The sequence below is a fragment of the Nerophis ophidion genome, linkage group LG05, assembly GCF_033978795.1.
Source record: "Nerophis ophidion isolate RoL-2023_Sa linkage group LG05, RoL_Noph_v1.0, whole genome shotgun sequence".
Taxonomy (NCBI): Eukaryota; Metazoa; Chordata; class Actinopteri; order Syngnathiformes; family Syngnathidae; genus Nerophis; species Nerophis ophidion.
The window spans coordinates 41,332,905-41,359,777 of record NC_084615.1 but is presented as its reverse complement, the minus strand read 5'-3'; the positions used below and the strand labels follow the sequence as shown (position 1 = coordinate 41,359,777).

General features: G+C 41.8%; 1 protein-coding gene across 1 annotated transcript in view; it reads left to right on the top strand.

The window, feature by feature from the left end:
• The first annotated feature begins 643 nt into the window (after positions 1 to 643).
• Positions 644 to 26,873, top strand: part of LOC133553686 (hormonally up-regulated neu tumor-associated kinase homolog) — a 38,095-nt gene continuing 11,865 nt past the window's right edge. The window contains exons 1-6 of the mRNA XM_061902163.1: positions 644 to 865; positions 2,666 to 2,788; positions 7,004 to 7,173; positions 18,344 to 18,399; positions 18,475 to 18,613; positions 18,761 to 18,888. Coding sequence (XP_061758147.1) covers positions 647 to 865; positions 2,666 to 2,788; positions 7,004 to 7,173; positions 18,344 to 18,399; positions 18,475 to 18,613; positions 18,761 to 18,888 — 835 coding nt within the window. The 5' untranslated portion in view covers positions 644 to 646. The remainder of the gene's footprint in view (positions 866 to 2,665; positions 2,789 to 7,003; positions 7,174 to 18,343; positions 18,400 to 18,474; positions 18,614 to 18,760; positions 18,889 to 26,873) is intronic.

Here is a 26,873-nt window from a genome sequence, read left to right as displayed (position 1 = left end):
TGTTTGTTTGTCTAATTTTGAACAGGTTTGTGCTGAAAACAAAGTTTCGTTGTACTTCTGCAATGACAATAAAGACCTATCCTATCCTATCCTACAAGCTTTCATAGACACTGATCAGATAGTTGTGTTGTTGTTGTTGTAGTCAACTTTATGTCATGTAGTTGTGTGTGTGTTGTGTGTGTGTGTGTGTGTGTGTGTGTGTGTGTGTGTGTGTGTGTGTGTGTGTGTGTGTGTGTGTGTGTGTATGTGTGTGTGTGTGTGTGTGTGTGTGTGTGTGTGTGCGTGTGTGTGTGTGTGTGTGTGTGTGTGTGTGTGTGTGTGTGTGTGTGTGTGCATCAGGTGTGAAAGGAGGTCGGTGGAGTGGTTACTGAGTCACTTTGACTAAGCGCTTCACAAGACTCTACGAGGGGGCTGGGTGGGGGGGTGGCTGTGTGTGTGTGTGGGGGGGGGTAATTATGGTGTAGAATGTCATCAATGAAGGTGAGCTAAGAAAGAAGAGTTAATGATCCACCAGCAGCTCAAAGTTTCTATGAGAGACCAAGCCGGCTGATCACAACTTTGGATCCTCCTCAGGGGGGGATAGGCACCAAATCCACCTTTGACCCCGTCTGAGCGAATTCATGGAGCCCCGATGCCAGCTGCTGTTATGAACCCCTCCTTGGCAGATAAGACGATGACGGAGGAGGATAAAGAAGGCGGAAGTCCCTGGCCACCAGTCCGCGTCCCCTTGCCGTCAGGCCCAAGGGAGCTGCTGCGAAGCTTCCCCCACTCCAAGCGTGTGGGCTCCTACCTGGTGGGCAAGATGATCAACAAGGGCTCCTTCGCCAAGGTGATGGAGGGCCTCCACCTCGGCACCGGAGAGAAGGTTTGTCTTTGCTATCGGTTTTTACGTATGCTTCATAAGGTACGCCTCAATGCTGTGGATTGTTGAGGTATTCGTTTGTTTGTTGTTGTGTTTGTACTGTGTGCCACACTGCATCATAACAAGGGCTCAAGTAGGACAAAATAAGATCTCAATGTTTGCGACGGAGTTGCCATAGTAACAAACAAACTTATTGTACGCGCATGTGTGTTTTCAGAGGAAACTAGTTTTTATGCGGTAACAACTTTAATAGGTCATAGTTTACATTATCTGTCTTCTAATTAGCTATTTTTACCAATCCTGTCATTTATAATGAGCTAAAAAAATATATTTTTCATCTAAATCCTAGTCTGTCTGCAGGCTCAGAGTCTGTAATAGGAATAATTAACTTCAAGCAGGGATGGTCAGTAACAAACTACATGTAGCTTAACTACATTTCCCAGTAGCTTGATGGTATAGCTTCACTATTTTTTAAACAAGTAGCGATTCCTGCAGCTTAGCCATGTTTAGACCCATGTAGCAACGTAGCTTACATCAAAGCTAAAAAGAGAGAAAATGGACTGCAAATCCAGGCCAAAAACACGCAGGGAAAATCCAATGACCTGGATAAATGACAACATTCATACATAGGGAAAACATCCATGAGATGAATGGTTGACGTTCGTATGATGAATCACAATTGACTAAGGTTTTTTTGATTGATTGAAACTTTTGTTAATAGATGGCACGGTACAGTACATATTTCGTACAATCGACCACTAAATGGTAACACCCAAATAAGTTTTTCAACTTGTTAAAGTCGAGGTCCACGTTAATCGATTCATGGTAAGATTAGGGCGGACTGGCTAATCAAATGCAAGATAAGGTGGGACATCAAAACCAGGAGGCAAAATCATTAAAACAGACACACACTCATGTCACATGTCGACGAGGGAGTCGGAGACAGAGGGACGCTTTAAGCTGACGGCTAAAAAAAAAAGAAACATATTTGGAAATGACAGAAATATTCTCTCCCGTGGATTAGATAATGCGTGTCCTTGGCGATATTTAGACAATTGTATGTGTTTTGAGAAAGCAATGCCCAAAACCTTAGTTTTTAGTTGTTTACTCTGTTAACCAAAACCATAACTGCTCTCTTCATCGAAGACATCCAACACAAAATAAGGACACACATTAAGGTGAGGTGAGGTCATGAAAAGGTTTATTGCACATAACCATGATCAACTGTTCCCAAACACACAAGCCATTGCTTTTTTGTTTTTTGTCAAGATAAAGATAGATGCTGATTTTTGGTTTCTTCTTTTTACAGGAGGCAGAGAAAATGAATAACATTACAGGGGAGGGCGGAAGAAAAAGCAAGCTAAACTAAATACATACAGTGGGGTGCGGGGACCCCTAGAGGTAGTTGTTAAATTAACATTGACATTATACATGTGGGCCTATTTAAATGCTCTTAAATGGGGATCTGTAGCTTAATGCATGTCATACTGAGGGTCATACACACACACACACACACACACGCAAACAGAAACACAAACACACACACATACGTACATACATACATACATAGCTTTGATGTAGCAGGCTACTTTTGCTGTGTAGCTTGCTACAATTCTCTGGGAATAGGATCCCCTGTCGCTTGGCTGCATTTAATCAAGAGTAACTTGTAGCTTAGCTTACTATAATTTCCAAGTAGCTGGCCCATCACTGACTATAAGTAATGTAAATGTGGTACCTATTTGCTGATAGCACCAGACTTCATTGCCATTCTCATCAAAGACACAGTCCCCCGCGTGTGTGCAGGTGGCCATGAAGGTGATTGACAAGAAAAAAGCCCGCCTGGACTCTTATGTGCAAAAGAACATGAAGAGAGAACCTCACATCCATCAAATGATCCGACATCCTCACATCGTCGTCCTGCTGGAGGTAAAAAAAAAATGCTACTTAAACTTATTTTTGATCTTTTACAGTGGAACTTTTAATATGCTCTGCAATCTACTCTCGTTGTCTTTGGGAAACAATATTTCCAGTATGAAGTTAGAAATAGAAATACAATGGTACCTACAATTTTGTTAGTATACGACCAATGAAAACTCTTTCAGACAAAAACCGAAGCAAGTTTTATCATGAGAAATGTTAATTCAATTCATCTTTAAAAATATAAATGCGAAACACATTTAATAGACAATAATACTTTTTGTACATGCAGAATACACAATAAATACATGCAGAATTACATTAGTACCTCAACTTAATTGTTTTTGTGATGGAGCTCTTAACTCAAAACACTGTTATCGCAAATCAACGCCACTTGGACCCCACATCAGCACAATTTGAACTTATAACATGCCTTTCAAAAAGAAAAATAAACTTTTGGATAAGAAATATTGTGTCAAAAACAATACAATGGGATGTAATGCCAACAACTGCAGTAGTTTGGTGAATAAAGTAATAATAATGCACAGCATTTTGGAGAGTAGACTTTAACAGTATCTCCTTCCAGCAGCTTCTCCATATTTTCATGAATAAATGTCAGCCGTTTAGATATTAGTTAAAAAAATATTGTTTGCCGTTATCGACTCCTTCTCTTCAGTTTTGTGCAGACTAGCATTGACACGCTTGAATTGCTTTGCTAAGATGGTAACACACTTGATCATCCATCCATTTTCTACCGCTTATTCCCTTTGGGGTCGCGGGGGGCGCTGGTGCCTATCTCAGCTATAATTGGGCGGAACGCGGTGTACACCCTGGACAAGTCGCCACCTCACCGCAGGGCCAACACAGATAGACAGAAAACATTCACACTCACATTCACACACTAGGGCCAATTTAGTGTTGCCAATCAACCTATCCCCAGATGCATGTCTTTGGAAGTGGGAGGAAGCCGGAGAACCCAGAGGGAACCCACGCAGTCCCGGGGAGAACATGCAAACTCCACACAGAAAGATCCCGAGCCCGGGATTGAACCCAGGACTACTCAGGACCTTCGTATTGTGAGGCGGACGGACTAACCCCTCTTTCACCGTAAAGCCACACTTGATCATGTTTTTGATTATTTATTTTTTTAATTCAATAAAATTAATCTACTTCCTTCTCAGCACAGTGAAAGTTAAATTAACAAAGTTATGTAAATCTCTAGCTAAAGCTAGTGAGTATGATCGGATGTTTTGGCCGCATCTTACGTGATTCACGTGGCATTTTCTACGCCCACTAATGGCCGTTCCTCCAATTTTGAGTTAACATTTAACATCAATTCTACCTTTATTGAAGTTTGTTGTTGGCAAAGACGGAGATGAAGGGAGAGGAAGGTGGGGAGGAGAGAGCCAGACGGATGCCTCCTTCATACTTTGCTCGGAGTTATTTATTGAATTAAAAAGTGTTACTCACCTTCTTTACCCAAATGCTGGCACTCGCATCATTCTTTGGACCAATGGTGGATTATTTTCCAGTCAACTTAAAAAAAACAGACACTGAGTCACCAATGTGCAGGATTTCTTGTTTGGGGATTTGATTCTGCAGAATGATTTGCGTTCAAACTTATTAGTTTGTAAGAAACAATGTGTGGCTGCAAAATAACCATAGTACAAACCCCGTTTCCATTTGAGTTGGGAAATTGTGTTAGATGTAAACATAAACGGAATACAATGATTTGCAAATCATGTTCAACCCATATTCAGTTGAATATGCTACAAAGACAACATATTTGATGTTCAAACTGATAAAAAAAAATTTTTTTGCAAATCATAATTAACTTTAGAATTTGATGCCAGCAACACGTGACAAAGAAGTTGAGAAGGGTGACAAAAAATACTGATACATTTGAGGAATGCTAATCAAACACTTATTTGGAATCTCCCACAGGTGTGCAGGCTAATTGGGAACAGGTGGGTGCCATGATTGGGTATAAAAACAGCTTCCCAAAAAATGCTCAGTCTTTCACAAGAAAGGATGGGGCGAGGTACACCCTTTTGTCCACAACTGCGTGAGCAAATACTCAAACAGTTTAAGAACAACCTTTCTCAAAGTGCAATTGCAAGAAATTTAGGGATTTCAACATCTACGGTCCATAATATCATCAAAAGGTTCAGAGAATCTAGAGAAATCACTCCACGTAAGCGGCATGGCCAAAATCAACATTGAATGACCGTGACCTTCGATCCCTCAGATGGCACTGTATCAAAAACCGACATCAATCTCTAAAGGATATCACCACATGGGCTCAGGAACACTTCAGAAAATCAGTGTCATTAAATACAGTTTGTCGCTAAATTTGTAAATGCAGGTTAAAGCTCTACTAGGCAAAGCGAAAGCCATTTATCAACAGCATCCACAAACACCGCCGACTTCTCTGGGCCCAAGATCATCTAAGATGGACTGATGCAAAGTGGAAAATTGTTCTGTGGTCTGATGAGTCCACATATTAAATTGCTTTCGGAAATATTCGACATCATGTCATCCGGACCAAAGGGGAAGCGAACCATCCAGACTGTCATCGACGCAAAGTTGAAAAGCCAGCATCTGTAATGGTATGGGGGTGCATTATGGCCAAAGGCATGGGTAACTTACACATCTGTGAAGGCACCATTAATGCTGAAAGGTACATACAGGTTTTGGAACAACATATCCTGCCATCTAAGCGCCGTCTTTTTCATGGAGGCCCCTGCTTATTTCTGCAAGACAATGCCAAGCCACATTCAGCACGTGTTACAACAGCGTGGTTTCGTAAAAAAAGAGTGTGGGTACTTTCCTGGACCGCCTGCAGTCTAGACCCGTCTCCCATTGAAATTGTGTGGCGCATTATGAAGCTTAAAATACGACAGCAGAGACCCCGGACTGTTGAATGACTGAACCTTTACATAAAACAAGAATGAGAAAGAATTCCACCTTCAAAGCTTCAACGATTAGTTTCCTCAGTTCCCAAACGTTTATTGAGTGTTGTTAAAAGAAAAGGTGATGTAAAACAGTGGCGAACATGCCCTTTCCCAACTACTTTGGCACGTGTTGCAGCCATGAAATTCTAAGTTAATTATTATTTGCAAAAAAAAATAATAATAATTAAGAGTTTGAACATCAAATATCTTGTCTTTGTAGTGCATTCAATTGAAATTGGGTTGAAAAGGATTTGCAAATCATTGTATTCCGTTTATATTTACATCTAACACAATTTCGCAACTTGTATGGAAACGGGGTTTGTAGTTTACAGGGCAAACGTTTGAGAAGAGATTTTGGCGAAAAATAAACTTTTAGACTATGTTTACACTGTAAACCAAAGTGGCCCAAATCAAATTTTTTCTAAATCTGTTTTTTTCTAGCTGACTGTTAAGATGTGATCTTTATCAGATTCTAATATAAACGCACGCAGGCCCCAACGTGACCCCAGTGTGGCTCCAACGTGCTTCGACTTCACTTGCATGTGTAGTTCAATAGAGTGAAAACTGAGGAAGTTGACCAGAGTCCGTAAATGAATAAGGAAGTCGCTACTACTACTACACTGCAAAATAAAAGTCAACCCCGCCTTACATTTTAGGATTTTTTTTGTGTGAAAATAAAGTAATAAAATGTATGAATGGATATATAGTGTAAAATCTTTGGTTTATGCTCTTTACACACACACACACATGCACACACGCGGACCAACACATATTATTGCACTTATATATATATATATATATATATATATATATATATATATATATATATATATATATATATATATATATATATGCAATAATGTGTGTTATATATATATATATACATTATACATACTTATATATATTATACATATTTAGATGTATGTATACATTATACATATTTATATGTATTATACCTTTATATATATATATATATATATATATATATATATATATATATATATATATATTATTTGCACACTATTGACCAGTGTTGCACTGACAATTCGGCTGCCAAAAAAATACTTTGCCTACCCAAACCGGATGTTGAAACGGAGCCTTAGTATGTTCTAAGTCACATATTAATATGTCATACAGGTGTAAAACAAAGTTAACCCCCTGTTGACAGTAACACTAATCTGGTTCACCTGTGGCCTAAGTTTCGCTCCTGAAGGTCGTCCCATCAAAGAGCTTTATAAAGAGTGCATATGTGTGCGTGTATGTGTGTTAGACTCTGGAGACTGAGAACAGCTTCTACATGGTGATGGAGCTTTGCGCCGGGGGGGACCTGATGGACCACATCTGCGAGAGAAAGAGGCTGCAGGAAAGGGAGGTGCGCCGCTACGCCCGGCAGATTCTCTCAGCGGTGGATCACCTGCACAAGCACGGCATCGTGCACAGGTAAGAGCACACACACACACACACACACGCACACAAACACACGTATGGAACATATGTACGCTGACCTCTTGATGCTTCCTTGTGGTTTCCTCCTTTGTGGTTTTTGGTGCTTCTGCGTAAAACATTAGCACCCAACTAAATTAGGTCATAAAGTTTAAATTAAATGCGCCATATTGGACGTGATGCAGGAAGCAGAGCAACTTAGAAATAGAACTATGTGGTCAGTCATGTGTGTGTGTGCTGCACACTTCAGTTCAACTGGGAACATCAAACTCATGCTCCATTAGGAACACTCATAAAGGATTTCAATTTTAGATCTGGATCAAAAAGTCTGCCTTAATACTTTTGATTGACGCTACCAGAGTTTTTCAGTCAACAATTTGTTTGATACTGGGATTGGGGCTTTCAGAGCTCTTTCTAATCATTTGCCCACTAAGAGGGTCATAATATTAGGAACCCCCCCCCTTTCTATGGTGCAGTGCAATTGGACAAGGACAATAATAAACATTACTGCAACAACACTTGTAAGTTTACAGTACTGCGCAAAGTTGTGTGTAATATACACGCACACATGCATTGTGTAAACACACACTTACGGATGGTAATCGAGAACCAGTTCTTCTTTAAAACTAGTTGCTAGTACGAATTCCTTGGAATCGCTTGCCATTTTTTCAAACAAATCCCTTAATAAATCTTGCGGGACTGACGTCATTACGCAACATGGAGGCACCCGGGGGAAGAAGTGCTCCAAAGTTTGCTGGTATTTTACACACAAAAACATGCAACAGTGCTACTTGTATTAATTGCAAGGTTGCTATTTCATCAAGAGGAGGCCATACGAGTAATATGTTGTAACATCTGAACACACAGCATGCAATAACTATAAATGAATATCGCATTTTTGAACCACTCTGATGTCATCACAGGCAGCAGCCATTATCTGTCATAAATACAACAAGTACTAATACTGCCTGTCATCCATCTATTTTATACCGCTTGTCCCTTTTGGAGTGGTGGGGGGTGCTGGATTCTATCTCAGCTACATTCGGGCGGGAGGCGGTGTACACCCTGGACAAGTCGACCGCTTGTCATGTTAGCGCTATTATCTGCTAAATTGGAAAAAAATGCCCTCTCATTTAGATAATGCATCAGAATATATTCTGACTAGTTTGGAGGCAGGCAGTAATAAAGTAATAGCTCCAATTCATCTAACGCTAGGTTTAACCGCAGCAGGAATGAGTACACGCAGGGCAGGATGGACGAATGTCACCGAGCAGTGGCAAAGTTTGTGATCAAAAGCTTGCAACCTTTTGCCACAGAAGACGCTCCTTCAGTAGGTCAATCTTCAATTGTAGTCGGAGAAAAGTTGCATGATTTCCTTCCACCACAATTTCACCCAGTCATTATATTATGCAGGTGCCATCCATCCATTTTCTACCACTCATTCCCTTCGTGGTCGCGGGGGGCACTAGAGCCTATCTCAGCTACAATCGGGCGGAAGGCGGAGTACACCATGGACAAGTCGCCACCTCGTCGCAGATTATACAAGTGAAACTTGTAAAAGTAGAAAATTGTGTAAAAGTCAATTCATGTCAACAATTTATAGGCCTACTGAAACCCACTACTACCGACCACGCAATCTGATGGTTTGTATATTAATGATGAAATATTAACATTGCAACACATGCCAGTACGGCCTTTTTAGTTTACTAAATTGCAATTTTAAATTTCCCGCGAGTTTCTTGTTGAAACGTCGCGGAATGATGACGCGTACGCGTGACGTCACGTACCGTTAGGAAATATTAGCACTGCACCAACACGGCTACAAGTCGTCTCTGTTCATGGCGTAATTACACAGTATTTTGGACATCTCTGTTGCTGAATCTTTTGCAATTTGTTCATTTAATAATGGAGACTTTAAAGAACAATGCTGTTGGTGGAAAGAGGTGGATTGCAGCTGTCTTTAGCACCGAGACACACCCGGTGTTTATTTGTTTGTTGTGAAGCGGAGCAGTCAAGCGAACATGTTTTCTCTACATCAACCAGCATGTTTTTGGATGGGGAAATTGTGATATATATCTTACCGGAGACATCAATGGATTATTCGTCGTCCTGCAGCAACTGTCATGTCAAAAAAGGCAGCTGTTAGCTTGGCTCCTCGGCTTCTCTCTGAGACACTGTTTGTACACCGCAGCCATCCGACCTCGAGGTATGAATTTACAATCTTTAAAATCTCACTAAAACATTATTAAAACAATAAGCAGAGAAGGGATCTTCCAGAATTATCCTAGTAAATGTGTCTAAAAACATCTGACTCGCTCATAATGCAATCGCCTTTTTTTTTAACTTTATTTATTTATTTATTTTTTGTAGTCCTTCGCTATCAATATCCGTAGCCACAAATCTTTCATCCTCGCTCAAATTAATGGGGAAATTGTCGTTTTGTCAGTCCGAATAGCTCTTTTTGTTGGAGGCTCCCATTAAAAACAATGTGAGGATGTGAGGAGCCTTAACACGGGTGACGTCATCGTCTGCTACTTCCGGTACAGGCTAGGCTTTTTTATTAGCGACCAAAAGTTGCAAACTTTATCGTCGATGTTCTCTACTAAATCCTTTCAGCAAAAATATGGCAATATCTCGAAATGGTCAAGTATGACACATAAAATGGACCTGCTATCCCTGTTTAAATAAGAACATCTCATTTCAGTAGGCCTTTAACTTCAAAATTGAAACTCATATATGATATAAACTAATTTCATGCAAAGTGAGAAAAGCCTTAATTTATTTAAAAAAATTGGTACGGCTTACAGTTTTTGAAACACCCATATTTTTTTAGATTTTCAATTAAATTTTTTCTTAAACTTGACAGACATAATCATCAAAATGATTTCAAACGAAGACATGAAATGTATTGTGTTGCATGTCATGAGCCTATAACATATATTAGTGTCACCTTGTAAATCGAGACAAACCTTTTCCCAATATTCAATCTTTTTTAGTTTCACCAGTATATATTCTAGGGAGATGACAAATATTCTTAAAAGTTTTAGAAATGTTAATTAATGTTACATTCTTTTGTAATTTCCACATATGTTTCATTTTGTTAATAATATATATTTACTATTTTTTTTTTTGTTGTTGTTGCGTTGTGGTCGCATTGCTGCAATGCTCGTCCATCCATCCAATTTCTACCGCTTGTCCCTTTTGGGGTTGCGCGGGGTCACTGGAGCCTATTCCAGCTGCATTTGGGCAGAAGGCAGGGTGCATCCTGGACAAGTCGCCACCTCACCGCAGGGCCAGCACAGACAGACAGACAACATTCACACTCACATTCACACACCAGGGCCAATTTAGTGTTGCCAATCAACCTATCCCCAGGTGCATGTTTTTGGAGCAATGGTTGTGTTCTCATTTATTCCGGAAGACAATCGTAAAATGGCAGAAACGGCCTTCAGGTAGGAATTAACGTTTGTTCCAAAAATGAAAGCAAAAATGTACAAAACATTTATGTGTCGAGGATGCGAGAAGCTAGGGAAAAGCTTAAAGTGGAACTTTCCTTAGGAGTAGTAGCTATATCAACAGTCCCGGCGTCAGAGAAACCTGTTCCTGCCCTGGGCTGGAGGCTGTTTATTTAATATATGTGTTTATTTCACATAGGAGCAGGTAAAAATAAGATGATCGGTAATCAAAACTAAGGGCCGTGGACTAAGACGATAAAACAAGTAACTGACACGTTAGTAAAGGTATAAATACAAGACGAAGAACTTGACAGAAACAAAATCCAATCCTATTTAATTTCAGCCTGTCAATAGATGGAACAAATTTGGAATATGTCCAATCGCAACTATTAAATGGTGTACATTGAAAGAGGGGTAGGGGCTAGGTATGAGGGAGAGCCAGTCAGATGCTTTTCCTTAAGGGATAAGGAAATCACCACCAAAACCAATATGTGTGTCTTCAACATGTAATATTTGTACACAAAAGGATATAGCAAACAGGACACATTTTATTTGCACTGCTAGGATGCCATCATCAGTCCGGTCCTCGATTCTGACATCGACACAACTGTAAGTCAAATCTATTATTTGCTGCTAACAGTGCTAACAACGCTTTTGAGCTTCATCTGTCCACAAGTGATTACTAACTTCATGTAGGAAAAACACTTATAATTGGGGTTATTGTAAGGATAGGTATTTGAACATTTTTAACCTTTTATCGTTTACAATAAATGGTAAATGGGTTGTACTTGTATGGCACTTTTCTACCTTTTTAAGGAACTCATAGCGCTTTGACACTATCTCCACATTCACCCATTCACACACACATTCACACACTGATGGCAGGATCTGCCATGCAAGGTGCTAACCAGGACCCATCAGGAGAAAAGGTAAAGTGTCTTGCTCAAGGACACAACAGACGTGACTAGGATGGTAGAAGGTGGGGATTAAACCAGTAACCCTCAGATTGCTAGGACGGCCACTCTCCCAACTTCGCCACGCCGTCCCCCCTGTGACAGAGTTGGCTATTTCTGTGGTAATAATTGGATTGTAAAGGACTGTTGTTGATCCGATGTTGATGTGATCAAATCTAGTTCTTGTTTAGAAGCTACATACAATATTAACTGCTCTTTATTCATGCACATAATACATGTTAAATAAGTGTTTGGGTGTATTCATTCAAGACAGTTACATACATGACAATCACATGCATATACTGTACTGTTTGTGGGTCGAAGTTCCCTTTTATAAAGCTGAAATCAACCCCAAACGACATCTTAGTGATTTTAAATAATAGTTTGATATCGACATATGTCATCTGTACATTTCTTAAGGGTATTATATTAATGCATGCACAAATGAGATGTGTCAATATCGGAACGTTACTTTGCATCACTTTTTGGCAACCGATAATACATTGATTTAATAAATACATCCATCCATCCATCCATCTATTTTCTACCGCTTGTCCGATATGGGGTCACAGGGGTGCTGGAGCCTATCTCAGCTCCAAACGCCTTATCAACATGTATTGTGTGCTTGAACAAATGACAGTTAATATTGTATGTAGCTTTTAAACAAGAAAGATGTTTTAGCACATCATTTGATTTACAACATTCCTTTACAATTAATATCATAGATAAGGCCCACTGTTAAAAAAATTTTGAACACGCTAAGTGTCAAAATAATTTTAAACACTTATCCTTATGATAATTGCAAGTATAAAGTGTTTTTCTTACATGAAGTAATCATTTGTGGACAGAAAAGGGCCAGCATTAAAGCTTTACCAATTGTGCGCGCTGTACCTGTTGTGATCCGGTTCCCGATCACATCTCTATTTTATTTTTGTATCCTTTATTGTGTTTTGATAATTTCTGGACACTGCCGATCCCATTGTTTGAGCGCTTCCTAGTTTATATTCATCACCATGGCGACTTCATTTGTTCCACCTGCACTGGCGCCTGGCGCACACCTGTCTTTGATTATTGTTTTGTATTTAAGACCGCCTGCTACCTTAGTTCTTTCTGGACTGATTGATTGATACTTTTATTAGTAGATTGCACAGTTCAGTACATATTCCGTACAATTGACCACTAAATGGTAACACCCGAATAAGTTTTTCAACTTGTTTAAGTCGGGGTCCACGTTAATCAATTCATTGTGTTTGCTTCTTGCATCAGTTGCGTGTGATATTCTTGCCTTTTGTATGTACTTTGCTAAGTCTTAGCTTAGCTTCCGCTCGCTCGGCACGCACTTCTATGGACTTTGAACTCGACTCTTGCTAACTGTTAACATTTCGCTTTCTGTGCATTGGCACAACTTTGTTTTACCCTTTGTACAAGTGTTTTTTTGTTATATTTTTATATTAAAACAAGCTCCTACCATCAATCCTGCTGCTCCTCGTCCTGTTGCATCCAGGGGTGACAACTCAGGCGCATCCAAAATGCGTCGCGCACGCAACAATACCAATATTATCAATATTCTGTGATAATGCCTTTTATACTGTATTTTGTTTGTTTTATGTACTGTATGTGATTGTATGTCTACCTAGACATTGGAGTCTGCAATAAACCTTGATTGATTGTGTCTAATCATTTTACCATTCACCATTTAGACACAAACCAAGGTAGAACCACAAAAAAACATAATATAAGACATGACTTCTCAGGTTATGACATTTTCCAAAAAAGTAGTTTTTCTCCACGCTGTTGCATTATTGGTAAGAGGTATTTAATTTACGGGGGACGGCGTGGCGTGGTTCAATCAATCAATCAATGTTTATTTATATAGCCCCAAATCACAAATGTCTCAAAGGACTGCACAAATCATTACGACTACAACATCCTCGGAAGAACCCACAAAAGGGCAAGGAAAACTCACACCCAGTGGGCAGGGAGAATTCACATTCAGTGGGAGGCCAGCGACAATGCTGACTATGAGAAACCTTGGAGAGGACCTCAGATGTGGGCAACCCCCCCCCTCTAGGGGACCGAAAGCAATGGATGTCGAGCGGGTCTAACATGATACTGTGAAAGTTCAATCCATAGTGGCTCCAAGACAACAGTGGCCGTGTCAGCAGTCTGAGGGTTCCTGGTTCAATCCCCACCTTCTACCAACCTAGTCACGTCTGTTGTGTCCTTGGTTAAGACACTTCACCCTTGCTCCTGAATGGTATATTCCTCAGCTGAAGTACTAATATTTATGTCGGTAGAAATATCAGATGACATCAAAACACCTCTGACAATCAATGCATGATTGTAATGAACGACATTTTTTCATTTTGGTACTAGCGGATGTGACGCGCAGAGCTTTTTTGTGAAACCAGATGTCTTTGATTGGTTTGAGAAGGTGTCTTGACATGTTTCCACGACTATAATAATGAATTATCCTACTGTCTTCCTGGCTCTGTCTTTCCTTTCTGTCAAGCTTTTACCGCATCATTTTTAAAGCAGTTGCAGCAACAATCCACATTTCATGTTATCAATGCAGTAAACTCGTTTAATCGTTCGACAGCCCTATTTGTTTTTTTTTTCAGTGAACATCGTACATTGACATTTGTAATTTTCGCGTGGTACCCACGGACCGGATCTGTGTCGTAGGTCAGCATAAAACACAATTCTACATATGTGCCTCTTAAAACTTTACTGTAGGCTTTGCAAGGTCATATAGCCGCTTAACTAAACCCCATTGAGGCCAATCCTGCTTTTTGTTATCTTTTTTCCCCAGATAAGAATCGATAAGTGAATCGATGACAAACCGAATCCTTAAGCAGAATCGAAAACGGAATCGGAACAAGAAAAATCTTATCAATTCCCATCCCTATACACACTCCTACTGTGTAAGAACGTGCGCAGACAGAGGAGTTGACAGGATATTAACAGGCCGCAGAGCTGCAAAATGTGGATGCAGAGTGGGAGTAGAAGGTGTGACTTTGGAGGCATTTGAGCACATCACGCACGCACACGCAAACACACACACACACACACACACACACACACACACACACACACACACACACACACACACACACACACACACACACACACACACACACACACAGCGCTGCAGTGGGCTTTACTTGGCTCCTCAGAAGGTGGAAATGTTATTACCAGGCAATGACCTCATCACGCAGTACCGGCACCATGATTAACACATCATCACAACATCATAGACTTCCTCCCTAATGAAGTCCCTCAATGATGGTGCTGCAGTGGCCAAACACACCTTCCTCTCCCATGCACACACACACACATATATATATATATATATATAGTCACGATCATAAGTTTACATACGCTTGTGGGTTCTTCCGAGGATGTTGTAGTCGTAATGATTCGTGCAGTCCTTTGAGACATTTGTGATTTAGGGCTGTATAAATAAACATTGATTGATTGATTGACATAATGCCATGACTGTCTTGAGTTTCCAATACCTTCTACAACTCTTATTTTTTGGTGATAGAGTGATTGGAGCACATACTTGTTGGTCACAAAAAACATTCATGAAGTTGTTTTTTTTAATGAATTTATTATGGGTCTACTGACAATTAGACCAATTCTGCTGGGTCAAAAGTATACATACAGCAATGTTAATATTTGGTTACATGTCCCTTGGCAAGTTTCACTGCAATAAGGCGCTTTTGGTAGTCATCAACAAGCTTCTGGCAAGATTCTGGTTGATTTTTTGACCACTCCTCTTGATAAAATTGGTGCAGTTCAGCTAAATGAGTTGGTTTTCTGACATGGACTTGTTTCTTCAGCATTGTCCACACATTTAAGTTGGGACTTTGGGAAGGCCATTCTAAAACCTTGAGTCCAGCCTGATTTAGTCATTCCTTTACCACTTTTGACATGTGTTTAGGGTCATTGTCCTGTTGGAACACCCATGATTTTAGGTTGTTCTGAAGATTTTGGAGGTAATCCTCCTTTTTCATTGTCCAATTTACTCTCTGTAAAGCATCATTTCTATTGGCAGCAAAACAGGGCCAGAGCATAATACTACCACCACTATGCTTGACGGTAGGTTGGTGTTCCTGGGATTAAAGGCCTTACCTTCTTTCCTCTAAACATATTGCTGGGTATTGTGGCCAACCAGTTCATTTTTTGTTTCATCTGACCACAGAACTTTTCCTCCAGAAGGTCTTATCTTTGTCCATGTGATGTTCGAGTTCTGTCAAGTTTGTTTTGAAGAGCTCAGAGCACATCGTTGTAACAATCGTCACACTGGCTTATGATGTGATCACTGCCCATGCAATGTGCGCCACCTTCTGGTGCTCGCAAGCACTGCGATGAATATTTTTCCATTTACGACATTGCGATAAAAAATTACATTCATCACGTGTATATATATATATATATATATATATATATATATATATATATATATATATATATACACAAGTTAAATATATATATATATATGTATATATATATATATATATATATATATATATATATATATATATATATATATATACATACATATACGTATATATAAATAAATACAAGTCCGTGTGCAGTGTTGTGTGGTGTTAATAACAATTTTGAATTTGGATTCATCCTGATTAATCACAGGTTATTACTCACTTGCATAATTTAAAATAACTTTAAAAAACATTTCAATGTTGTGACACAGAAAGTCATACAGAACAATGTTTTTCATTTTACTTGAATAAATGTAATTTATTCATACTTTCCAGTGCAAAATATATCATTCAAATGAAAAATTCATTATAAAACCTAAAGAAAATATTGCAAAGAATGCAAGTTATATATTTTTGTTATTGTCAATGGTGTTGTGGGAGAATGTGTTTGTGCATTTTCATTTTATCTTTATTTTTTTATTTTTAATCTGGAGTAAAGCACTCTGGGCCTGATCTACAAAGTCTTCTAAAACAGGTACACACATGATAGAACACACACTAAACGTGTGCATGCACGCAATTCATTCAGTGTGTCCGACTTCATGAATTTGCAGAATACTATCAAAATGCCCACGGAGCTGGGAGGATGAGATGCAAATATAATACTTAGCGCACACAGTGTGATTTATCAATATTGTTCAGTGAGCGCAGTTTTATTTCTTTATTCAGTATATCAAGTGCAAACTTTCTGATGAGCAGAAATGGTTGTGAGAAAGGAGTCTATCGCATGCAGCTCTGTCCTATATAAGCTTGTCAACATACATGGACTGTCAAAAACCAAAATATCAGACCTATCGTCCAGCCATCCATCCATGTTATTACTGCTTGTCCCGTTCGGGGTCGCAGGGGGTGCTGGAGCCTATCTCAGCTGCAACACAGATAGACAGAAAACATTCACACTCACATTCACACACTGAGACCATTTAGTGTTGCCAATCAACCTATCCCCAAGTGCATGTTTTTGGAGGTGGGAGGAAGCCGGAGTACCCGGAAGGAACCCACGCAGTCACGGGGAGAACATGCAAACTTCCCACAGAACGATCCCGAGCCCGGGATTGAACTCAGGACCTTCGTATTATGAGATTTTTGATTGATTGAAACTTTTATTAGTAGATTGCACAGTTGAGTATATATTCCGTACAATTGACCACTAAATGGTTACACCCGAATACGTTTTTCAACTTGTTTAAGTCGGGGTCCACGTAAATCAATTCATGGTAAGGTACATGCACTAACCTCTGTACAACCATGCTGCCCGACATATCGTCTATTTAGCAATAAAGTTGTATAACGTTATAGCTGCTGGGTGACTTAAAGGGCAAATATGACGTTCGTGTTTTCATACATATATATAATATTAGTTATATATAATAACTTGTTGCAACGTGCATTTTCTTTCACCCGGAACATTCCAACAGACGCTCGCAATTAGTGCCAACATTTCCCGTGTGCGCACTTTCAGCGCAGTAAAAAAGTGGGTTCCATTGTAGATGCACTGCAAGTGGTACATAATGGTCTGCTGCATGATTCCAAACATAAGAAAATGTCACAGGTAAGAGCACCATAACCTGTGAACCGGGGTGAGGGGGGGGGGGGACGTGTTGCCCACATATGATGGTCCTCTCCAAGGTTCTCATAGTCATCATTGTCACTGGCGTCCCACTGGGTGTGAGTTCTCCTTGCCCACTGGGTGTGAGTTTTCCTTGCCCTTATGTGGGTTCTTCCTAGGATGTCGTAGTCATAGTGGTTCGTACAGTCCTTTGAGACATTTGTGATTTAGGGCTGTATAAAGAAACATTGATTGATTGATTGATTGATAACATGAATGTGCAGTAAATGGGTATCTCCATGGTGAAAGCTATGCAGTACACTCACATACCTCATTTATATAGGGTGGTCTGCGCCAATGAATTGCACAAGCAGTCTAAGTAGATCACACGCAACACGCCCACTAATAGTACACGTAATTGTATTGTTTGCACACACTGTTTAGCGCGTGGTATTTGGATCTTAGTAGATCAGGCCCTTTGTGTTGTACCTTTCCTTTACATGAAAAGTGCTATATATTCAAAGGGTTGATTTATTGATCGATTGTCGTGTAGCCATTTGTTGCTAGGCAGAATTCACGGGGCATAATTTAACTTGTGAAAAGAAAAGCTACATTACTTTGGTATTCCTATTACAACCTGGCAGAAACCCACTTCAGACATCAAATATTTTGGTGTAACGTTCTTTTTGTCTTGTCTGGTAGAGATTTGAAGATTGAGAACTTCCTGCTCGACGACCGTAACAACATCAAAATAGTCGGTACGTCCTGTAAGCAGACCACGTTTGTGTTCAAGCAGATCAGAACGTGCTCACGTAAGTCGCTTTGCCACACAGACTTTGGCCTGAGCAACACCCTGAAGGCGGAGTCTTTGCCTCCTGAGCTTCTCACCACGCAGTGCGGAAGCCCCGCTTACGCCGCCCCCGAGCTGCTTGCCCACAGGAAGTACGGACCCAAGGTGGACGTTTGGTCCATGTGCGTGAAATGGTTAAATAAAACTCATTATTTTTTAAATAGTGGCAACAACTCATGTAATTGATCTTATCAAATTGTGAACCTAATTCAGTTGTTGAAATATGTGTGCTTGTGTGTGTGTGTGTGTGTGTGTGTGTGTGTTGACAGAGGCGTGAGTATATTCGCCATGTTGACAGGGACGCTGCCCTTCACCGTGGAGCCGTTCAACATCAAACATCTGCACCAGAAGATGATCAATGGCGACATCGGCAGCATCCCCAGCGACGTCAGCAAAGGTCAATCGCAGCAACACGATGTAACCTCTGATGCCCTTTTAGTGACACCGATTCCGTGTTTAGCTTTCTCTATCCCGGCGTGTTGACTTTTTCATTGTTTTGCATTCCTGGATCGATAATGGACACAACATTAGGCACCTGTTCACTTCAGTTTTCACAGGCGAGAGTCAAAACATTAGAAAAAGCCTTGTTTGAATACGAGCGATGCATTCCCCATGGCACCCTACTCTTTTCCATGAAATGTTTTGGTGTAGATCTGGATAAAGGTGCATGTTTTGTTATGATAATTGACTGTTGAGGTCCACTTGCATAAGGGCCAAGTTAGGCTGTGACCAGTGATGGGCAGTAACCAACGGTTCCTGTAGCTTAGCTTTTTTTGAGACCCATCAAAGCTACAAAGTGTCATGATCCGTGGTCCGGATCATGTTTTGTGTTTTCTCTTAGTTTGGGACTCATTTAGTTCATGTTTGTGTACCTCTGAGTTTGTTTTGGTTGCCATGGTTGCTCATTATTTTCACCTGTCTCTGATTAGTGTTCACCCGCTCACCTGCTACCCGAGCACTAATCAGAGGCATTATTTAAGCCTGCCTTTGCTGGTCAGACAGCCTGGCATCATTGTTTGCTGTATGCAACAGTCACATAGATTAGATTAGATTAGATTAGATTAGATTAGATTAGGAGAGTTCCTTCAGGAAAATTAAAATTTTCAGCACAATCCCATTCAAGATCAGACAAACATTACAGAGGGACAGAACAGGATTGCTGACGGGTCTGCCGACTTCCAGCGCCCCTTACATAAACGTTGAGATACAGGTAAACAAGGGGGGAATGGGAGAAAAATATAGAAGATTAAAATAAAATTAAATTAAATTAAAAAAATTGGTCTAACAACAACGCATAGGTTCATGTCTTGTTTCGAGTTGATGCTAAGTGTTTGCTACATGCACCTGTCATGTAAGTTTTGTTTGTTCATGCCACAGTTAGTAAGTTTTCCTTGTCCATAGTCTATGACAGGGGTAGGGAACCTATGGCTCTCGAGCCAGATGTAGCTCTTTTGATGACTGCATCTGGCTATCTATAAATCTTAGCTGACATTGCTTAAACACGATAAGTAATAAACATTTCCGATTTAAAAATAACGTTCAAAATATAAAACATTTTCATGCATTTTAGTCCATCCATCAATTTTTTACCGCATCTGTTCAGTCGCATTAATGGTAAGAGGTATTTCATTTACGGGGGACAGCGTTGTGCAGTTGGGAGAGTGGCTGTGCCAGCATTCTTAGGGTTCCTGGTTCAATCCCCACCTTCTACCAACCTAGTCACGCCTGTTGTGTCCTTGAGCAAGACACTTCACCCTTGCTCCTGAATGATATATTCCTCAACTAAAGTACTAATATTTATGTCGGTAGAAATATCACAGATAACATCAAAACACCTCTGACAATCAAAGCACGATTGTAATGAAAGTGACACGATGGCGAGGCATAATGGATGCGTGTTGCTACCCCAGGGATGCAAGAGGACCAGGACAGGCAGGAGTTGCAGGTAAGATTAGATTTAATACAAAAACAAAAATAATACTGGTACAAAATGCAAAGAAAAGGCGTGCCGAATGCACGGAGAGCTATGCTAATAATTAGCAACGAGAGCAGAGTACAGGAATAGAGGTGCAGAGCGCACGCAAAGCTAAGGCGAGACTTAGCAATAGTGATTACAAAAATAAGAACCAACGTGCGTGTTGCAAGTAGCAAACAAAACAGCCAGGAGGAACTAAGGTAGCAGGTGGTCTTAAATACAACACAAATAATTCAAAACAGGTGTGCGTAATGAGTCCGTGCAGGAGGCATACTTAGGTTGCCATGGTGACAATACAAAACAAGGAAGTGCGCTAACAAACGGGATCGGTAGAGTCCAAAACATGATCAAAACATAGGACAATACAAAAAGGACATAAACATGCTAGAGATGTGTGATCCGGTAGCCGGATCACAACATTACCCCCCCCTTAAGGGGCAGATCCCAGATGCCCCCCAAAAAAAACAGCAATAAAGAGAACCCTCTCCCACAATGAGACAGTCTGAAAATGAAGGGAGGGTGGAGGGAGGACCTGGTGGAGGGTCGCCAGATCGCATGTCCCCGAATCCACCGAGGACACATCATGTGGCGGCGGCGGGTGGAACGCTGCTGCCGAAAAAGTTTTGGCGGGCGACCTCGAAAAGGCCACATTAGTGGCCGCCTCGCAGGATGAGGTGCCCGGCGAGGCGGACGACCCGGGCACGGCCACATCCGTGGCCGACATGGAGGAGGGAGTGTCTGGCGAGGAGGATGACCTCGCAGAGGCCACGCCAGTGGTCGACGTGGTGGACGACGCCTCAGCACCGAAATCCCAGCAGGCTTGGAAGCAGCAGGCGAGGGTGCGGGGACTGCAGCCAAAGCAGGCCCGAGTGCAGCTGGCGAGGATGATGCGGGTGCTGCAGCCGCAGGAGTCGTCGGAGGCGGCCTGGGAGCCGCAGGAGTCGTCGGAGGCGGCCTGGGAGCCGCAGGAGTCGTCGGAGGCGGCCTGGGAGCCGCAGGAGTCGTCGGAGGCGGCCTGGGAGCCGCAGGAGTCGTCGGTGGTGCTGGTGTGGGCTCCAGCCCCGTCGTCGACGCTGGTGTGGGCTCCAGCCCCGTCGTCGACGCTGGTGTGGGCTCCAGCCCCGTCGTCGACGCTGGTGTGGGCTCCAGCCCCGTCGTCGACGCTGGTGTGGGCTCCAGCCCCGTCGTCGACGCTGGTGTGGGCTCCAGCCCCGTCGTCGGCGCTGGTGTGGGCTCCAGCCCCGTCGTCGGCGGTGCTTGGCGGCACGGAGCTGGCACCGGTGCTTGGCGGCACGGAGCTGGCACCGGTACCTGTCGTGGTGCTGGTACCGGAGTGGGCTCCAGCCTTGGAGTTTGTGCTGGTGTGAGAACCAGACTGGGAGCTGGTGTGAGAACCAGACTGGGAGCTGGTGTGAGAACCAGACTGGGAGCTGGTGTGAGAACCAGACTGGGAGCTGGTGTGAGAACCAGACTGGGAGCTGGTGTGAGAACCAGACTGGGAGCTGGTGTGAGAACCAGACTGGGAGCTGGTGTGAGAACCAGACTGGGAGCTGGTGTGAGAACCAGACTGGGAGCTGGTGTCGGCTTCAGCCGAGGAGCAGGTGTCGGCTTCAGCCGAGGAGCAGGTGTCGGCTTCAGCCGAGGAGCAGGTGTCGGCTTCAGCCGAGGAGCAGGTGTCGGCTTCAGCCGAGGAGCAGGTGTCGGCTTCAGCCGAGGAGCAGGTGTCGGCTTCAGCCGAGGAGCAGGAGTCGGCGTCAGCCGAGGAGCAGGAGTCGGCGTCAGCCGAGGAGCACTAAGAGACTGGCAGAGAGGAGGACTAGGACTACTATGAGGATTTAGACTAACACTAGGACTTGGGCAAGGACTTGTGTGAGGACCAGTACTTACAATCAAACTAGTGCTTTTATAAGGACTTGGGCAAGGACCAGGACTTACAGTCGAACCAGGGCTTGGGCAGGAACTAGGACTTGAGGTCAACCTAGGGCAAGGACTGGGACTTACAATCATACTGGTGCTCGGGCAAGGACTTGGACAAAGACTAGGACTTACAGTGACACTGGGGCTCGGACAAGAATTTGGGCAAGGACTAGGGTTACTGTGAGGACTAAGACCACGAGGGGAATTAGGACACGGACTACGATCAAGACTACACGAAGGTACGTAACTGGGACCGGGACTTGGACTACCATTAAGAGAATGACTTGAGCAAGGACTTGGGCTAGGACTCGGACTACGACTCAGTCTACGAGTTGATCTACAATGTTGGCCAGAAGTCGGACCAGGACTGGGACTAGGCTTGAACACCGGTGGTGGAGGGCGCACTGGAGGTAGTGGACTAGCGAGTCGAAAAGTCGGTGGAGGAGGTCTAGGTGGCCTTAGTGGCTTGACCGGGGGAAACACAGGTGGAGGAAGAAAAGTAGGTAGCTCATGTTGCCTTAGTTTGCATCTAGAAATAACATCTGTATAGAACTTAGTTGTGTCTATAGAGTCCAAAAAATCATAGTCAATATTTGAAACAGGTTGAGAATAAGACTCAACAATATAAAAATCCTCAGAAAAAATATCATCGACAGGGGGTGGTATTGAGTCACCAGGGGGCGTTGACGAAATGACGTCACCGTGATGGACCGGTGGGCCGGAGGTATGCCCTGGCCTTACAGCCCAGTCGGAAGAGTGGTTGGAATATGGAGAAAAAACAAAACTTCCAAACCTCAGGGAAGAGTACTGGGCTGTTGTCTGCGCGCTGCTGTCCGGGGAAAAAGTCTTCGCGGCTTGGCGAAGGGAAGACTTTTGGTGGTCCACTGCGAGGCGGCGTTGTGCTGGCTGTTTTCTGACACGATGGCGAGGCATAATGGATGCGTGTTGCTACCCCAGGGATGCAAGAGGACCAGGACAGGCAGGAGTTGCAGGTAAGATTAGATTTAATACAAAAACAAAAATAATACTGGTACAAAATGCAAAGAAAAGGCGTGCCGAATGCACGGAGAGCTATGCTAATAATTAGCAACGAGAGCAGAGTACAGGAATAGAGGTGCAGAGCGCACGCAAAGCTAAGGCGAGACTTAGCAATAGTGATTACAAAAATAAGAACCAACGTGCGTGTTGCAAGTAGCAAACAAAACAGCCAGGAGGAACTAAGGTAGCAGGTGGTCTTAAATACAACACAAATAATTCAAAACAGGTGTGCGTAATGAGTCCGTGCAGGAGGCATACTTAGGTTGCCATGGTGACAATACAAAACAAGGAAGTGCGCTAACAAACGGGATCGGTAGAGTCCAAAACATGATCAAAACATAGGACAATACAAAAAGGACATAAACATGCTAGAGATGTGTGATCCGGTAGCCGGATCACAACAGAAAGACATTTTTTCATTTTGGTACTAGCGGATGTGACGCGCAGAGCTTTTTTGTGAAACCAGATGTCTGTGATTGGTTTGAGAAGGTGTTTTGACATGTTTTCACGACAATAATAACGAATTATCCTACTGTCTACCTTCTGGCTGTGTCTTTCCTTTCTGCATCATTTCTAAAGCAGTTGCAGCAACAATCCACATTTCATGTTATCAATGCAGTAAACTCGTTTAATTGTTCGACAGCCCTAATTGTTTTATTTCAGTGAACAACGTACATTGACATTTGTATTTTTCGCGTGTTACCCAGGGACCGGATCTGCGTCGTAGGTCAGCGTGTGGGTCAGTGAAGCTTATTGCTCCTTAGTGTAGTAAACATTAGCTTTGTTGCTGCTGTGTTGATATATACTAATATACACAACTTCTTTGAGTGGCGCGGTTGGAAGAGTGGCCGTGCCAGCAACCTGAGAGTTCCTGGTTCGATCCCCACCTTCTACCAACCTCGTCATTTCCGTTGTGTCCTTGAGCAAGACACTTCACCCTTGCTCCTGATGGGTCGTTGTTAGGGCCTTGCATGGCCGCTCCCGCCATCAGTGTGTGAATGTGTGTGTGTGTGAATGGGTGAATATGGAAATACTGTAAAGCGCTTTGAGTACCTTGAAGGTAGGTACAAGTATAACATATTTGCCATTTATTATTGGTTAACCTCAGAATAACAATAATATTAAAAAGAATAAGAGACTTATTATACTTGAAAAAAAATTGGTCTTACTTGAAAATGCACGCATTTAGTTGTATTCATTGTTAAGAAATATTATATGACTCTCACGAAAGTACATTTTAAAATATTTGGCTTTAATGGCTCTCTCAGCCAAAAAGGTTCCCGACCCCTGGTCTATGAAAAGTGTTAGTTTAGCTTCGAGTGCGATCAGGCACGTTGTTTTGTCGGCTCGCTTTCTGTTTTTGTACTCATTTGATTTTGTGAGGAATAAATCATGTTTTTACCTGCACGCCTTGTCCGGAGTAGCCCGTCTGCATTTCTGGGAGAACAACCCCGCGGTAAGCTGCGAAAACCCTGTCGTGACACAAAGAGAAAAACATGACTGCAAATCCAGGCCAAAAATAATACGGAGCAAATACAATGACCTGGATAAATGAGAATATCCACACATTACAGAAACATTACGCACTGGCCAATCAGAGGCAAAATAAGGCAGGTCATCAAAACTCGAGGGAGTCGGAGGCAGAGGGACGCTTCAAGCTGACGACTCAAAAAAAAAACATACTTGAAAATGGCAGAGGGATTCTCTTCTGCAGATTTTCCTTTAATGATGAAGACAACATCCACAAAACCCACAACAATGCGTGTCCTTAACCATATTTAGACAAACGTATGCGTTTAGAGAAATTATGTCCAAAACCTTAGTTTTTAGTTGTTTACTCTGCAAACAAAAACCATAACTGCTCCCTTCATCAAAGACTTCTAACACAAATTTAGGAACACATGTTTAGGTGAGTTGAGTTCATGAAAAGTTTTACTGCACATAACCATTACCAACTGTTCCCAAACACCAAACAAAGCTTTTGAGGCATTTCCATTGCTGTGTATTTCAAAATAAAAGCGGCATTGCTAAAATTTCGATTAAGAACATTTGCAACGTCTGGGTGTTTCTATTAAAAGGTGTTTCGAGTTTCTCGTAAATCCTCATCCCGCGAGACTCCACTTTGAGGAAGAAATTGCAGCCACTGCTGTTGCCATGATGTCATAAAATGACGAAGGCAGCAACTGATCGCCGAAATGCAACATCCTCACTGCCTCCTTGCCCCGACTGCCCTAGTTATCTTACATTGGTGCCCGTCGGTTCGGTGTTTAGGTTCCCTCTAAATGCGAATAAAGAGTTTTCATCAGGCTTGGGCAAATTAAGGCCCGGGGGCCAAATACGGCCAGTTAAGCTTTTCAATTTGGCTCGCCGGACATTCCCAAATATTTTTTTTTTATTTTTAAAATGGAGACTGTAGCTGCCATTATGATGTGCATTGATGTTTTCAAATGACCGTAAGTCTTGAACTATACAAAGTATTTCATTGGTTGGAATCTGCACTTTTGCATGATATACTAGTTACTATGGTAATCTAATTAGTTCCTATGGTCATCTAAGTCACAGCTGCTCAGACGAGGCACCAAGCAATGTGGGCGGGAAGCGTTTCCAAAGTGTCAGCCTGAAATGCGGGTGTCAGGTATAGACGCGGAAGGAGATTTTCAAAACAAAGTTCTAAAGCTTAGATATATATCAGATATATCAGATTGTATGTGGGGTTTTTATTACCCTTTGTGTTCATATTTCGTGGTGTTTGTTGCATTTGGCTTGATTGTAAAATATGTTGATCGAGAGGTTAGGTGACATTCATATGTTGTCAATATTCAGTGTTTTATCGTTCATAGTTAATATTGTAAATCCCACATTCTTTATTTTCATGTACATTCTGGGTGTCTCATTCAGTAAACAAATTTATAATTCCATTCCGTTTTTTTTTCTGTCAAAACGTTTTTTAGAATTCAATCAGACATTAAATAGAGGTTTTTTATTGGTGTTCCTAAAAATAGATATACTGCCCCCAGACACACTGTTGTCTCTAAATTTGGCCCCCGAGTTAAAATAATTGCCCAGGCCTGGTTTACATCATGCTTTTTCTGAAATACTTCAATATTGAAACGTCTCAATGAGAGCGCAAAAATATTTTAGCAATATTTGAGAGGTTTTTCAAAATATGGGCGTTTCCATTGCCAGTTTCTTATGGCAATATTTAGGTACTGCCCATTTGTAGGGGTAAAGAAAATTGAAATTGCTATTGTTTTTTTGTTTTCTGTCAAGCTATAGATCGGTGCTGTTTTTTTTTTTACTGTAGGCAGTGAAAATTAAATTAAATTACCGTAAAATATCAAATATTTTTATTTAGCTCATTCACGTAAGAGACTAGACTTATGAGATTTCATGGGATTTAGCTATTAGGAGTGACAGATTGTTTGGTAAAGGTATAGCATGTTCTATATGTT